Source organism: Anser anser (genome assembly GCF_964211835.1).
Source record: "Anser anser genome assembly, chromosome: 11".
Classification (NCBI taxonomy): domain Eukaryota; kingdom Metazoa; phylum Chordata; class Aves; order Anseriformes; family Anatidae; genus Anser; species Anser anser.
Window position 1 is genome coordinate 5985975 of NC_139732.1, and position 17535 is coordinate 6003509.

At 46.4% G+C, this 17535-nt stretch overlaps 1 protein-coding gene across 9 annotated transcripts in view; it reads right to left on the minus strand.

The window, feature by feature from the left end:
* ZNF423 (zinc finger protein 423) overlaps nucleotides 1-17535 on the minus strand; it is a 214690-nt gene that overhangs the window by 19640 nt on the left and 177515 nt on the right. For 8 of the 9 annotated variants that reach the window (XM_083794807.1, XM_083794806.1, XM_083794811.1 and 5 more), the window contains 2 exons: nucleotides 3270-3401; nucleotides 1631-1746 (listed from right to left, as the gene is read on the minus strand). The exons of the other annotated variant lie outside the window; for it this stretch is intronic. In XM_083794807.1, the coding sequence (XP_083650933.1) occupies nucleotides 1631-1746; nucleotides 3270-3401 (248 nt within the window). The remainder of the gene's footprint in view (nucleotides 1-1630; nucleotides 1747-3269; nucleotides 3402-17535) is intronic. 9 annotated transcript variants of the gene reach the window in all.

The following is a 17535-nucleotide window of genomic DNA, read 5'->3' on the forward strand; positions in this document are numbered from 1 at the left end:
AAGCAGAGAAATTTTAAACGCACACCAATCCTGCCTAAAAACTGGAAAATTACTATTACAATTTATCTGATTAAGGCTGCTATTTGCAGCAATTTTGCAATGCACAGCACTTCAGAATTGAAGCACTATGTAATTAAAACTGTTAATTGCAAAAAAAAAAAAAAAAAGGGCCACTGTTAAGACTATAATTTAACAAGGTTCTCTTTATTTGACCACCTGATTGTAAAGGTTAATGCAGTGGCCTAGGAAGCCAGTACACCCATTTTAATTGTGCTGGCATCTTGACCAAACACCACTTTAAAGGAAAAACGGGAGAAAAACTCAGAGCTGGCTTTGCAAGCCACTGCTGCCTTCATAAACATTCGTAGTGACAACACACAAACCTAAATCTGCTGACTTTATTAAAATATTAACAAGGTATAGTTAAAACTTTTGTACACTTATGCAAATCAGGTTGCTAGAACAAGGGAAAGAAGAGATTCCCCTGGGAGACAAAAAAATAAAATCAACAAAGTGAAAAGATCAACCATCCTTCCACAGCGTGACAGCACGACACAAGAGGCAGCAGCTTGGGAATTCAGCAAGATAAATAAAAACCCTCCAAAGTTTAAGTAAATCACAGTTTATAAAGCTAATAGATTTAAATGAGGCATACGGTACCATCCTATAAAAATCCTGCATTTGCCAGCAGACAGCAGCAGTATTTTTGTGGCAGTGCTGCACAGGCAAACATGCCTGACGAGGAAGGCCAGGGCAGCAACCTCCCTGCGAGCCCTGTGAAAGCTGCAGCTCAGCAGCCCACTTCCCTGGGAGGGAGCATGCCCACAGGACCTGGCTCTACTGCTGGAGCAGCACAAAGTTAATGCCCCACAGAGGTTCCAGCATCTAAGGGTTTAGCATCAAAGGTATCAGTGTGATTTAAAACCCAGCCTCCCCAGCGTGGCTCCAAGGTGATCCCTGGGGCCAGGACCCCGATGGCAGCTCCAGCAGCACATCCCAATCAGGGTCTGGTCCCTGCAAAAGGCTTGCTGCAGCCAGGAATGCAGGACAACCACCAGCTTTGCAGGGGCTAAAACTGAAGGGACTGTAGCCCCCTGGGAAAGCAGGATGTGATGCTTGGTTTGCACAACCTGCTGCTTATTAAAGTGCTATTGCCTTGGTGGAGCCTCTAACGAAGCATTGTGTTCAGCTGCACCAATGCTTTGCTCTGGTACCTAGGTGGGGAAAATTCCTTTACATACGACTTAGCAGCAAGGAAGGGGAGGGGGCAGCCTACCATTTGCTTAGTCTTTGTATGTTAATCAGTCCCTAAATTATTAATAGAGAAAAAGAAATTATTTACAAGGTGTTTGACGTAGACATGTCAGGATGTAGCAACTATACTGTCAAGAGCAATACTCAAAGAATCATGATATCTGTCTTGTCTTATTTATTTATTCCAGCCATGCTCTGAGACCCTTCTCTCCTGATAGCACCCAGGGCGGCAGAAGGCGGCTGAGAGACTGTTTAAGAGCAGGAGCAGAGACCATACTGGGGCTATGCACTTTTTCTAAACGCTGCACAAGGGTGATGGTTGCACACAGACAAATCAAAGGCTTTAGCTTTGCTTTTACTCCTGTTGCAAACATACCTGAAGCTCTGTTTGAAAGAAGAACTTCTGTGGGCACTGGGAACAGTCATAAATTTTATCTTCCTGTCCATGGACTGCAAAGATGTGCTGCTGCAGTTTATTTGCCTGTACAAAAACTGAAATAACATAGAACAATTAGTTAGGATTGCTTCATATAACACATCCCATCTTGAACTACACTTTATGATTTCAAAGACTCTAGAAAATCCAAGGATATCAGCCAGAGAAGTGCCAATACACTTGGTTCAGCAGAATTTCCTTACAAGTAGTCAATTTAGAGTCTCCAGGCTGACAGTCAGCTTACTTCTAACAGACTCTAAATCCTGTATGGATTTTTGATATTTCACATAAAGCTAACACTGTCCACAGGTGACTGGAAGAACTCAATCATCAGACTGAGGAGAGGGCGTCACCACTCCTGCAGGGAGCCCTGGGCCCACGGCAGGTGCATTGGATGCATTTTTAATGCAGGACAACTGGGCCAGGAGAGGCCTTGGTGGCTGGTCTGGAAGATGCGTGCCCAGAACAGCATTTCTGGCAGACACCAGACACGTGAACCTGAAAGGGCAGATTGTCACCATTTTTAGACCTTCTAAATGGGCTGTCCTTTCTGTATAATAAAAAAAAAAATATATATATATCATTTACAAATATTACAAATATAACAACATCTACATTATGATTTTGAATTGATAATTATCCTGACTTCAACAAGTGAAGTGCAGGACACTGAACTCCAGCTTTAGCTGGTTAAAAACATCTTGTTTAATAATTTTTGTCTCATCTTATATGACTGTTCACTGGTATATGAAAAAAGCTTCTTCAGCAGAATTAAAGACATGCAGTCAAAGAGTTACATTAAGGCATGTCTCTGGAAAGGAAAAATTAACTCCAAGCTCACAAAAAGTGGGTTCTCAAACTGTGGGCCTAATCCTAAGGAACTGCAGGACCTGCATCCCCTTACTGACACCTGGTCCGCAGCCACACGTGTGTGAGTCATCTCTAAGCAGTTAGATGTTAACTACTTGGAAACTTATTGAAAAGTTTGTAAAAGGCACCCTTAAAATGTATCCTGCAGATCCATTAAGCAAGCTCACCCAACATCACTTGCACTGGTGAGACAGCTGAAAATGAACCATGGGGAAGGACACAGAGCAGGCACTCAGACAGGAACTGTTAGAAAAGGAGTTGGGAATGCTCTGAGACGAGCAAGTTGTCCTTAAAGAAATCTTTGAGAGATGAGTTGTCAGAACTAACTGTTGTGTGGTTTGATCTTATGAACCATTACTCAAGTGAGGCTCACCACTGGCCTCACACAGAGCCCTCGCTCAGGTGCTCACAAGAACAGGTCCATACCTTGCAAGTTGTGCACTTGGAGACCCATCTCCCCTTCAGAGCACAAGGTACAGGTTGAAAGGCTGCTCGTTGCAAGCAGCAGTGCAGAGCCTGCTGCGTTTGGGCAGTGCTGCACGGTGTCAAACACCCAGTGCTGCTGTTTTAGACAGGAGCTATTTTGAACATTTCCAAGCACGGTATTTCTTTTCCTGAGAAAAGGCATACAGTATTTTACAAATCCCTTGAGTGTCATTTCTGGATCAAGCCATGCACACTGAGGCTTGTCTCAGTCTCCCTGTCTTACCTGTGAAACAAACAGGGCATTTGAATGTGCCTCCCATCCCCTCAAAGCTGTGCTCAATCAGGTGACACAGGAGCTTTGCCGGAGAGTCAAACATCTGGTTACACAGCTTGCACTCATGATTGATGCCTTCCTCTGCAAGGTTCAAATGATACAACTTGTTAGTGACACAGCACATTAGCGTCTGGGATGCAGCAGTCAGCGAGAAACGCCGGTGCCAGCGCGCGCAACGTCAAGGACCCGCAGCCATCGCCATGGCCCCGCTACGAGAGCCAGCTGAGCCACTCGCGCAGAGCGCTCAGGTGAACAGCCCCAAGTCACATTTAGGGGCCCCAAGTCACTTGGTCATTTAGGGGCATTCATTTTCAGCTGGGATGAAAGCGGGGCTGGGACCAAACCGCCTGCAGCCTGCACACCTGGCCGGGCTCGTGACGGTACCGTGCCGCTCCACCTCGCGTCCTGCCGCAGGGGAAGGACATCGTTGCTCTGGGTATGTATTACTGAATACTCAGACAGCGTTTAAAGTGAATTTAGCAGTGTGAATTCAGCCAACACCACTGAAAGCAGGCTGCTTCACCTCAGATTACGCTGCACATATACAGAGGAGGAAGAAGCTGTGGGAGAAGAGCAGGAGCCCAGACCAATGTCAGCCTTAATTTTCTCTCCCTCAACTTCTTCCAAGGTGCAGATAGACCATTAAAGGGATTCAAATGTCATTTTAATTTCCATATCATATATCTTAAGCTTTATTCATTCTTAAGCATTTACTTTCTAGCTGAACATAAATAACAACAATTCTTATTTTGTAAGATGGCATGTTTCTCTGTTTACTGACTTCCATATTTTTGGCCTTTTTCTGAGGTATTGAAGCCATATTAAGTCAATTTCCACAATAAACATGAAAGAGACCTTTTGGTTTTCTTGAAATGAGGGAGGAGGAGTAATTTAGAAAACAGGTTTATAATACATATTTAATATATAACAGTAAACATCTACATTTTAAAGATTTTGCAGATGTTTTTTACAAATACTTCCTCAAAACATCTTCCCTTCATTATGGCAGCACACGTGAAATTGTCATGAACACATATCTTGAAAACTAAACAAACTGTCTTTTGATTTACACTCAGCTTTGTTTTTACACTTTCAAACCTCACTAACTTCAATTTTTAGTTCCAAGATACCTAAGAACTGACTGCATTACACAGCGAACTGCTCTTTGGCCAAATGCATTGGGATCTTGCAAACAATGTGAATCTCCAAAAGCACAGTCTTTACTTACAAACATTTTAAATTAGTTTTAAAGTGGCCAGACAGAGGGAAGCTATTGTTTCTTATAATGCCTTTGGTACTCCCAGGGTCCCAGAGCCCTTTTGCAAGGTGGGAAGGTGAGCACTAGTGGTCCAGGACCAGGACAGGCAAACAGAGCAGCTCTGGACCAGCAGCTCGGTGGCTCCCACGTCTGCACGCTGGCACATCTGCAGCGAGGAGCAATGCCCAGGGCACGCATGCCTGGATGGGTGCTCCATACAGGTGCTCTATATGGGGCAGTGGGAAAAAGAGAATTATTATTATTATTATTGTTATTAATGATGATAATTAATAATATTAATATTAATATTAATAATTTTAAAAAAATTGCACAGAGCAGGTGGTGAGCTGCCCACACTGCCCCATGGCTGAGACACCTGAGTGGTGCAGGGGAGGCAGTGAGCAGGGTAGGGAGAGACAACTGGGTGGGCTGGGAGGGAGGGAGGGAGGGAGGGAGGGAGGGAGGGAGGGAGGGAGGGAGGGAAAAAGGAAAGAGAGGGAAGAGTCAGAAACCGAAAGAGGAAAGTGCTGACGGCACCACAGCAGCAGCTCCACCAGCTCCCTGCGCAGCCGTGGCTGGGCACTGGGATAGCTCTAGGACACAGCGAGGTTCGCAACCCTCCGTGTGGGCACCCACCACGGACAGGCATATTGTCCTCTCTGAAGCACGGGTTTCCAACCTGGCCCTCTCCCCGGCTATGGCGTAAGGCTGCCTTCTTGGATCAGGCCCTTGCCTGAAAAGTTTTGGCCTCGTGCAGCCCTTCCCATCTGCTCCAGAGGGATGAAAAGCAGGGGGAGGGATCCGCGCCTCGCGCTGAGCATCCCGAGCATGCCCAGCACACAGCTGCTACGGCAGCCGCGCACTGCAATAAACTTGGAGAGGACAAAGCAGATACTGGGGGAATGGAACAAATTCCTTCTGCGAGTAAATCAGAGAAATCATGTTTGACATTAATTTTCTACTCTCCACATACTGGGTATTTGGAAAACAGTGATTCATGTACAGCCCATGGTCCTGTGTGAGCACGTGTGTTCATAAATACGGACAGACACATACTGCTGATTAAAAGACTGCTCCTCTTGCAGCCTAAACACCTACAATTTCAGTAAAATTAAAAAAGTAGAACAATATTCAGCATTTCCATTGAAGTATATTTTTACAGTCTTGGTATGTTTAATTAGGTAACAGAGATTGTGTATTTTCTTGGCTGATCCCTGCAGTATTTTAAATAGTTAAACCCATAACAAACAAACTAAAACTCGAATGAAAAATAATAAAACATAATGGGTTCCTGCAGATCTGGAAATTTATCCCACTCGAGGCAAGACCTTTTGATTTGCAAATCCACTTCTGAATTATAAGGCCTTCTCCTCACCGATGGGGGTTTTTATTCCACTCCCACAGGAGTCCATTATGTATTTCTTGTGTCTATAAAACCATCCAGGAAGAAAAAAGGGGGAAAAAAGTACCATGGTTAGCATGACAAACGCTTCTCTTTTCATGCATGTGTATTCAAAATATGAAAATGCCCAAAGATATAGATAGAATTGCTGCTATAATCACTCTCTTCTCCGTGGCATTTTACAGCATATTATTTTACACAGCAACACGGTGCATGTGTAGGGGTACTCAGTCACCTTTGGAGAATAACTTTCCTGAATTATATAAGATGATATAGGCACGCGCGGGGCGGCTCTTTGACAATGCAGCACAACAGCCAACGCTCCAGTCAACCACGTGGCGCCGGGCGGCAGGAACACAAAACATATAATCATTTCCCTCATTTTTATTCCTTTTTTTTTTTTTTTTTTAATATGACAGGCATCTATGAGAGACCTACATAACTCAAGTGAATTATGCAGCCCCTCTCATTTGTAAAGTAAAATGCAGATTTTCACAGCTCGCTGTGCTAGATCGTCTCCCATTTCTCCATAAGTGTATCTGCGTGGGGATCAATTGATTTTAACACTAAATGAGCAATGCACAGCAAACAAGAATCTTGGGTTTCTTGCCTTTTTTTTTTTTCCCGAGCTGAAAATAATAAGCATTAATTTTACACTTCATTTCTCAAAAAAATAATAGGATGTGCTCTTGTTTAAAACAAGCAGGCCTGCTGGATTCTGTCAGGCTGAAACTATGTCAGGCCAAAAGAGGAACAGAGCGCTTTGTGTAAAAGTATCATGGGGAGATGATAGTATCCTGTAATGTTTTCAGTACCTACTTTTGTCTCCAAAAGCATTTGATCCCTGGCAGACACATACTTATTTCCATACTGGTCTTGAGGGAAGCCGGTAGGAACGAGAGCTGATTATCTGAATCCTGAAGGTGAAACCTGGGTGGTGCCCACTGATGTCAAAGGCAGGCATTTGTATAAATGTTGAGGTACATAATTTACTGCCTGTTAGCGAGGATTAGGGGGTTGCGCAGCCCTGGCTGAACTGCAGTGGTGAAGCACGTCGTTCATTGTTTGCAAGTTCAAATGCATTTGCAGGATAGTTTTAAATGTGTTGATAGGGTGCTTAGTAGCACTTACGCTCTTATCCTGCCCGTTTTAGTGGGAATATGCTTCTCCATAAAGCTATTTGTGCTGCAGCAATGTGCATTTAATACATATTACAATCAGTCTCTGTGCCTCTAAGAGAACTGACGCTGGCAGCCTCCTGGCGAGGATGCAGTATAATTAATAATGCTGTATTAAACCCATGTACTGTATCAGCTGCATTTCTAATTATAACTATATTAATGGCAATATAAAACTATGCATTAACACTGTCATGTACCGACATGTTATCAAACCAATGACAAACTTGAACTGGAGCAATAAAAATGGAATTGTCTTCATTGTTAGTTAAAACTTCAACTTGATTTAATAAAGCAAAATTTTCCCTTATAACCACAATAGTCCCAATCTGAGAGAGCATGTAGGGCAATCTGATGCTCATTCCCGACAACGTGTCCATCCTGTACCACTGCTCCCCAAAACAGCACATTGCTACCTCGCTGCAGCAAATTAAAGCAATAAAGGGGAATGTCTTTCCCGTACTTAGATGTACACATCCATGAGTTAACCACACTTTTAATGAACTTTGAAAACCTGTAATTCAGTGTAACAAAGCATTAACACACCATATTCACAGAGCACCTTCTCTCGTCCATTACTTCATAAATCTGGTAGAAATAAATGGGCCATGTAAGGAGTGCTCTAATTATAATAGAAATAAATACAAATTGGAACGAATGCAGGGAAATAAAACGAAGACTGCATGAAACTGTTCTGTTTAGGCAATTCATTCCCCAGTAAATAAGGAAGCAAAGGGGAAAATTTATAGCAGGGAAAAAGCAGGAGCTTCCCCAGCATTTCTTCCATGTGGCTGCGGAGGAGCGAGCGGCTGGGGCTGAGGAGGACGACAGTGATGGACACCCCCTCCGAAACAAAGCCTGTGGGAGAGCCGGCTGGCAGCGCCTCACTGCTGGTTTCATTACAACCAACCCAAGGGTGAAGGCAAAACCCAGGGCTGAGACCAAGGTGTGACCGCCACAGGGGGACAGTGGATTCGCAGAGGTTCGCGTCAGAACAGGACGATGCTGTACAGACGGCATCCATTTGTTGCCGTTGTTGTCTAAGGCCCTGTCCCTCTGCACAAAACGTTAGGACCGCATCGCTCCTGTACGTTTTTGTAATTAATCCCGGAGGATGGAGCCGAGCCCTTCCCTGGCCGGCGGCACAGCCGCGGTGCGGCGCGGTGCCCTGCCGCTCGGGCGGCCCCGGCGGTGAAAGGCAGCGGATTGATGGCGTGGCAGCAGAAATGTCACCTGGGGAGCTGGGTGCCGTCCTCCCAGGGATGCTGGAGGTCAGTTACCATGGAAACACCGAATGAGCTCAACCTTGTAACTGACCCTTATCTTTTTTTGATCTGTGGCCCACTTGGGACCTTGGCTGGAAATCAACTGGAAAATAATCTGGTCACATATCAGAAAGAGAACTATTTATACTTATTTATCCAGGTAGAGCTCATATCTGCCTTTGACAACTGCCCGACGAAGGACTCCCATCACCTGCCTGCAGCACCACACGCGGCTGCGCAGAAACGCCCGGCTCCGCGCTGCGAGCCGCCACGCCAAAGCCCCCACCGGCCCGAAGCACAGCCACGAGCTGCCACGCGCAGCTGTGCTCTGGGCCCCGCTGACATATTGCCGGCATCCTGCCTTGCTCGCAGCCCGCACGAGCCCCCCGACTTGCCCGCGTGGATAAGCATCCACCTGCACCCCTTCTTGGAAGGTTTAATATTTTATGTTGGTATCTGCTACTCATATTCTTTTGTGCTTTATCTCTCTGCTGAAATATGATTCTGCTTTGAAATATATTTATATGATCTAGAATGGCACAACACTGATGTCTTTTATGAGCTGAAGATTGTTTAATAAAATCTTGCATTCCTGCCTCATCCTTATGACAATTTTACTATTATAAGTTTTCAAGGGATATGAGAGCTGTCCACCGTGGTTAGAAACATCATTTTAATGAAAAATGATAACACAGGGACTTTGGTTCTTCCGAAAGCTATGGAAGGCAAACCAACAAAAATGCAGAGCGTTCCGAACATGCATTTGCTTTTGGGTGAGACTCACTAAAATCCATCCTCTTCTTCACAGCTTTCCGGCAGATCGTCAGCCCTGCCGGTGGACAGACGAAGCAAAGGGGCTGCCCCGCTCCTCTGCTTTTTCCCAGGGGAAAAGGATTTGGGGATTCAGGGGAGATTTAGGACACGTGAGCTCCTGGCAAGTTCCACTGGTGCTGGAGCAGCACCTATGGGTTTCTGGTAACCAACTGCAATGCTTCTGGTGATGCACATGCTATACTTATCTGTGGCCTCTTTTTCAGGTACTCTTTTTTCAGACTAAATTAGCCCTACCACACAAAGGGCTTTAAACTCTTCATCATCTCAGGGGGCCTCCAGCTCAAAATATGCAGAATTAGATGCCAAATTATTTATAAGGTAGCTTGTGAGTTCACTGCCTCCAGTACATGTCACCACACTGCAATATTAAAATGACCATTAAGAAGAAGCACGGTCCCAGAGGGATTCAGGATGAGATTGTGCGGAGTTTCCCACCAAGATGAGGGCAGCTTTCTGCCCGCTGCTCCAGCTCCTGCTCCGTGATGGCACGGGGAAGGCTGAATGGCAGACACAGATGACGGGCCTGCCAAGCCCGTCCTCATCAGCTTAATTTTCAGTTTACAAGAAAAATAAAGTCTGAAAGTTCAAAGGAGTTCATGAAGCTATGCATCATCCGTCTGCTGGCTGCAGAGTCCCAGAGGGACCCTGCCTGCATGGCTTTATTTTAGATGTAGATATTAATCGGAGAAACTGCATAAAGATCATTTACAGAAACGCGCTACACTTTAGCACAGAAACTTCACACTCTATCAGCCTTTCCGTGAAAACACATTTTTTTTTAATAGCCTATATTAAAAGTCCTTGTGGATCAAAGTCTGGTAATTCTGGCTCTTCCCTCACAAAAGTTCTTTAAGGAGTAACTCCAATGGCTTCCATGGAAATGCGAAAGCTGTGCAAGAATAGAAAAAGACGCCTTCCTCGAGCATGGAAGCCCATATACATACACACGGAATGAGCCTGGATGAAGCTAACGAACCCATAAGAACAGCTAAAGATGAATAAAAACACCACGTTTGTACGCTTCCCATGCAACTCGACCCTCGTCATGTATTTTGGTGTTTGGATATGTTGACAGCTGTAATATCTCAGGTTTAATGTCAGTACCTGGTGAAACTGAAGTACTGTCCCTGAGCCCAGCCCGTGGCCCACAGCCCGTTCCCTGTGCTGGCATCCCTCGTGCCACTGAGTTGCTTAATAAACCTCAATGCCCTGCTACAAGTCCTGGTCTCTTCTCTTCCCTTGAAGCAGCTCCCTGCATTGCTGCACACCAGGAATACGTCTGTCCTCTGATCCTATCGACAATATCACATCAAAGAGCTCAATACAGACAAACAGGAGTAACCAGTATCTACTTGGCATCTATTCTTCTTGTGAAATTAAAAATTAAAATTAAACCATCGTTATACTCATATTAAACATCCCACTGGAATATGCCAAGTGCTTTTAGAACATGCAAAGCTTTAAGCCGAGTTTCAGTGGGGGTAAAGCCCTTGCCACTCGATTCACAGGCCTGGCACATTGCACAGCCTCAGCACCAGGGCCACCAGAGCCGCAGGGTGCCCCCACACCACCACGTCCGACGCAGACCTCCTGCTGTCCCAGCGTGCATCAACCGTGGTGGCAAGGAGGCCATCAGAGCTCGAGCAAGAACAGCCAGAGGCAAAGCCTCCACCCTTGTGGCTCAGGCTCAGCGGCGTACGGGAGAGCGGCTGCGGCCGCAGCTCCCCTGGAAGAGCCGAGCACTGGGTGCGTTTCTGCCTGCGCCCACACCGAGGGTCTTGGGGGGCTCCGAGCCCCGTGGCACCCGTCCCGGCTGGTGGGCATGCGAGGCGCACTTGCACTTGAAATCCGTGAGCTCCTGCTGGTGTGTGGCACTGATCTCCAGATTAAAGTTTCCCAAGTATACGTTGACATGATAGAGTATAAATCTATTGTGTAACTAATCATCAGATTAATGGTTTCTAATAGTATATAATTAACGTGACTGGCAGGCTACAAGCCACTTGTTGTCGACGACACTCAGCAATACACAGGCTCTGAGAAAGCCTTAAACCACTTCCATGACGGCATCAGGGAAGCAGAAAAAATGGTAAAAATGAGAGATTAAAAACACAACGCATAACAAAATGAAAACACTTTGAAATGTACAATTTAACTGAGAAACACACTTTCAAGCATCAACGAATGATAAACATCATACTTTTCTGTTCGTTTGGCTAGCGTTATGATAACTCCTGTTATCCTTGCTCTGGTTGGTGCTATGGTCAAACAGCTTCCATTAGCATAGTTATTTGGGACACAGTGGGCATAAAAGTTACAAATGCAAGTGGAAATCAGCTTCGAGATTACTTCTGTTGCTCATCTCCAAACAGTTTGGAGATTGGTGAATGCTGCACTTCTGTTGCTTTGGGGCAGTTTGTACACTCCCATTCGGGTTAAACAAATATATTTTTTTTATATACAAATTTCCATTCTTTTCTTCTTAAGAAACATTACCACTGGGCAAAAGCCTCTAGTAAAAAAGCAACCTGTTATGGCGTTGTTATCAGCTTCCTGACAAAAACTCTTCTTTACAATGCATGCAGACAAGCCAAAAAATGGAAACATCTTTCAGCTTTTTTTGGGGGGGAAAGAAAACCACGACAGTCACCTAGCTATCTGGGCATGATCACTCAGCAGAACTGCCCTGGAGCTTACCAGTTCCCAGGAGGGCTGCACCCACCTCGCAGCCCACCCCAGCCAGGCTCCGGTCCTCAAGCCCCGTCCTCTGGTGCCTGCCTCACCCCGCTCCCTCTCCCCACCGCACAGGAAGGGAGCTGGGGGACGCAAAGCAGCTATCGTAGCTGGAAATGAGATGCCATTGCCAACAGAAAAAACGTGGGTGACTAAATAAGGTCTGTCTGGCTCAGATAGGTGACTGATTTTGCATGGCATGAATATCTTTCAAAGCTCATTGAGTGCAAATATGCCCAAAAGAATGAAAAAACTATCAGACATTTTAAGTCAGGAATCCTAAGGTGCAGTAACGCATGGTATTCCTTAAGGCAGTCACAAAGAATCTGCATGAAAACAAGAAAATACCTTAAGCACCTCTGCATTATGCAGACACATTCTCATACTATGGAAAAATTCGTCAGTGAACGTACCGAGTGTCTCCATTGATGTTGATGGGATTTGCTCGATTAACACCCCACAGTCCAAGGGGAAAACATCCCCTGTAGGATCCTCACTGCGAATACAAAAAGCTGTAACCCCACAACCTTTGGAAAGAGATCTCGGTGCCAAACAAGGACACTGTACAGCACACACTGCCAAGTTACTCTCAGTAGCACACGTCTAACACACAACTTGTGATTCCGATACTTAAAGCCCGAAACCCAGACAGCATCACCCTTACATTTGTACTTTGGGGGTGAGCCGGCCCGCCTGCACTCCTCGTGCCCGAGCGGCTGGCTCTGTTCAGCACAAGGACCCGGAGAGCTGCAGTGGGACACAGACGGCTGCCTGCACGCATCCTGCACGGCTGCTCCATGTCCGCAGCACGGACAGAGGCCTGCTCCCAGGCCCCTAACCTCAACGTACTCTGGCGCTGCCTTTGTAAACAAATCCCTTTCCGCTTTATTATGCGAGCAGCTCAGTCAGGCACATGGCTGCTGGCAGACACGTTGCCACTGAACAGGACAGCCAGCTTGGTTTTATTTAATTTTTAGAAACACATTTTCTTCATTTGATGTGTCATTGGCTTTTTAATGCACTGAGGAAAGCCATGTGCAAACTCTTATGCTCCAAAGACAGGCTCCAAGGAACATATGAGGGCTGTGACAGAAAAGTTAGTCTAAGATAGGAGGAAAGTCTGCATTTTTGCTCAAAGAAGGGGAACTGGACATGCTGAGCCTATGACGGTGCTACCTCCTCCAGCCGTGGGAAGCACGAGTGTAGCAGCACATCGCAAGGAAATGACATCCAGAGGCTCTGACAGCTCATTAACAGCGGGACTCCTGCAAGGCTGTATTTGCTTAAACTCACCCAGCTCTCAGGCTGGTGGCTTCGCACAGCTTCCTAGGTTCTCTGCCACTCCGCTCCTTCCCAGAAGTTACATTAAACCAAACAACAACAACAACAACAACAAACAAACAAACCCTCCACACACAGAAACCGTATGCCAATACCAGCAGCAGGCTGTGAGTGGTGCCAGACAGGAGGGCACCTCCAGGGGCGGGCGCAGCAATGGGCTGGAGCCTGGGCAGGAGGGGCTGAGGTTATGTGGAAAGGCTCAAGGGTGCAGCAGGACTGCTGCAGAGAAGGGCCTGATGTGCATTCGCGGAACTGGAAATAGATTTAGGAGTTTGCACCTAATAAGCCCAGATGAGAAGCAGCATATTCCACGGCACTGCTAAAGTTACTAAGGAAGAGTGAAAAATGAGAGGAAAAATCAAGCTGCTTTTCAGCTGCTCCCTCAAATAAAATAAAATCCTAAATCAAGCTGTCATGGAGTCCCTGTTTGAACCAAAAAGAAGGATACAATAAAGGTCTGTTAGAGACCTGCTACCCACTATTTTATTCTTCATTTTTCTTGTGGGTTCTTACTTTAAGCTCCAATTCAATGATCCGCACTAAGAAGTCGGCATTTGCCACCATCACCCCTGAGAGGGAGCGAAGATACAATCGTATATATGCAAAATAGGTACAAACTCTGATAACAATACCTTGCCTGTAGGCAAAAATTGACTTTTTAAATGGCAGCCACTATAATAATGCTAGCCTAAGACCCCACCCTTGCACAAATTTCCTCTGCTTAGTAAAAAACAAGTTACACAATGAAAGGAAAGACGAGGAATTTGGGTAGTGACAACGACAGCACGGGGACCATTTTAGGGGGAAGGACAAAATGGTAAAGACAAACCCCACCTGAGGCCACAGAGCCCAGCTTCTCCCTGGGGTGCTCTGGAAGGCCTGGCCAGCCCCAGCAGGCAGCGGGCACCGTGCTGAGGCCACCCCTGTTGTGACAGTGGCCACCCCCTCTGTGACAGCGCCGCACTCCGTGGTGGCACAGCTCGTCCCGGGGAGCCGCGCGCAGGCAGCACGCCACACACAACAGTTGAATCTTTGCAGCTAGATGAGCATCAATTATGCATTGTATCAAAAAATGAAATGCTAGAGCATGGAGCAGGCAATTCAAAGAAGCAGCATGAGCAAAGCAAGTGCCAAAGAAAGGAAAAATATGTCCAAAACTGTCACGGAGCACTCGACAACTTTTCATGTGACACCATCAATCGCCTCTCCTCGTGAAGTTCTTGAATACTTGGGAAGAGATTACAGAAATATTCAAAGATACAATATTTGTATTTTGAATGTTAATTTGACACAAAGGAGTGTGCATGAGGGAATGTTTATAATCAGCACTCCAATAAACTCACAAATGACTCTAGTATTTTATAAGCTTGTTAGAAACAAATCACTCCCTTAGCTTATATTTACTTACTGATGAATCATAAAAGGCCTCAATACACAAAGAGTAAATTCAAAAATGTTTTCCTCTTGTTTTATCTTCTATGACAATACTGAAACCCTCTCGTTCAGGCTGTGAATCCCATCCATGCCCCTCCTGGTTTTATGGCTAAATATCGATTTCTCCATTGGAGCAGAGGCGATTTTGAACCCCGGTTCCTGCCCCCAGACCCCCTGTAAAACAGCTGCCCTGAGCTGGAGCCGAGCTGAACCAGCTGGAGCTGCCTCCCAGCCTCGTGCTGCCTGGAGAGGGGCAGCGGGGGCACATCCGCTTGGGGATGTTTGCACAGAGATGAAGCTCGGCCCTCAGAAAAGGAGAACACACACACCGCCTTCCAGAGAAATACGAAGAAAGCAAAGCAAAAGTGCACAGGAAGAGATCCTGCAGTATCTTTATAAGTCTGCAAGGGTCCTGAGCAACTGTAGGAACCGCAAAACTCATTGACTGCTCCAGTTGGTTCCCAGAGGTACCAGCAACGTGTTAAGGCAATACGGGTCCCTGTCACCACCAAAATGTCCTGTACATCCCGGCTGTGCAGCACACCTGTAAGAGGCCACAGCTGAACCCCGCTTTTAGGCTGTTTAAAACCACCATGGTGCTTTGACACGATACAAGTCACGCTCCAGCACACAACCTCATACCCACGCCTTCCACACGCGCTGTTACACACCAGCTCATCCCAGTACCGCTCCAGTTGTGGGCACAGGAGACTGGGACGAGCCACCTACTGCTGGCAGGAGCTGTGCCGTGGTACAAGGTGTGACACAAAGCCGGGCCTTAGAAGTAACTGCCTCAGAGGTCAGCGTGCTCTGTGCATAACCAGCAAGCAGCACGAATGGAGGGAAACAAGAGCTGGCAGAACGACACCTCGTTCTTCTAATGTAACTAAGTGCCGCGTGCAGTAATGGGAGTGGTGGGGATACTCAGCTTTATGCTCCTATTTACTGGAAAGAAGGAATATGGGGACATTCCAATGCGTGTTGTTACTTAATGTACAGTTAAGCATTACACAAACATTTTATTGTGGTCTGTAAAGATGATCTATCTACAGTAGCTGAAAACTCACACACTGCATTCAAGCTAAGTGCTTGCGGTAGACACAAAAGCAGAGTGACTTTGCAGAAGTCAGCGTAACTAAGCTTTTATTCTACACGGCCCAGCTGCTTCCTGCACAGACAAACGCATCTTCACCATCCTGTGAAGGAGAACCGAACTTCTGTGGGCCGAGCTGACTGACCACATATCAGCTTTTTAGCTGTGTTAAGATGCTCAAGCTAATAACCATAGCCAGGCTTACCCGTGCCACCAGCCCGCTGCTGCTGCCGGGACGAGGCTACGAGCTCAGGGGTGACGAGGGGAGCTGGTGGCTGCTGACCCAGCTCCTGCTGAGGCGACCTCGGCAGCAACTTGTCAGATTTTGAGGCAGTTTCCATAAGCTGTCTCGTAGCCTGGCTGGCCTGGTGCTATCCGCAGGATGCCATGAACCACTGCAGCATTTCAGAACACACCAGCAAAGGTTTCCTGAACCCACACAGCCCGACGCTGCTATTAAATGCGATTCGGGCATGTATTGAGCTGAGTTGATTAATCGTTAGGAGCACGCATTCCGTACAGCTCACAACTCACTCTGCCAGAGCACCTTACGAGGTGCTTTTATTCCTAGAAATTCTAATGGCAGCCACGAGAATAATACTGGCTTTAACTAGTGCACGAGCCACAAAGCATTGTGCAGGAATTTACTAAGAAGTGAAGAGTTGACAGGTGGCACACTCAAAACCCACTAATCCAGGCAGAGAGGACCCAGGGCTGCCAAGGCACGGGCAGGCAGCTCTCGGGCAGCAGCTCTGCCAGCCTCTGCCGGCCGTGACAGCGGGAGTACCTCTGCTCACAGGGCATTTGTAGCATGCCTGCATGCCCAGCGCTGAGCCCAGGGACTGCACCCCCATACCAGCTCTTCACATACCCCATGCCGAGGGGTGTGGGGGATCAGCGCTCGCAGGTGACGATCCCTGACGTGCCAGCCCGCAGAGGGCACAGGGTGAGCCACAACCACTTCAACAAACTTCGCATCTCAAATGGCAGCAGGAAAAAACATACGGTTTCTTGGAGAGGAAGAGAATGACTGTGACAGATGTACACACGGGCATCCGAAACACAAGGCAGGAAGTGAACAGCTACAGGAAAACCCACACAGGACATGCCCGGGGTTCTCAAGGAAAACACAGACAAGACACCTCTGTGCTGTTCAGCCTGAAGTCACTTGGATTTTTACTATGGCAATGAGGTTGCAATTTTAACATTCTAACTCCACAGTGATGCTATTATAATGGGAACATGAATCTGAGGAGGAAAGTCACATCACAAAGAAAACAGAAAAGTACGTTTTAAGGTGGGGAATGGAGGCAGTAGTCTAAGGGACAGTACAAAAAGTATATGGGTCTTCAGTTTTACCAGAAGCGTCCCAAGCACACTGACCTCCAGGTTACATTTCTGGAATATCCATTTATTTTTGAAAGCTTCTATGGAGAAAATGAGCTCCTTAAAAAAAATGAAGTGTGAAGCAGTGACATTTCTGTTACTTGTTTTCAGTAAATACATGAAATTTGTGAGCCCAGTTTAGAAGTTCAGTAAGAGCAATGACAAGCAATGGGCACAGGTGAGTTATCACTGCTTGGTAATGACAGTCAGATGTGTTTCTCGCGATCGCCACGTTTGCAGTCAGGTGAGAAGCAGTGACCAGTTTTAAGGCAAATGACACAAGAGGAAAAT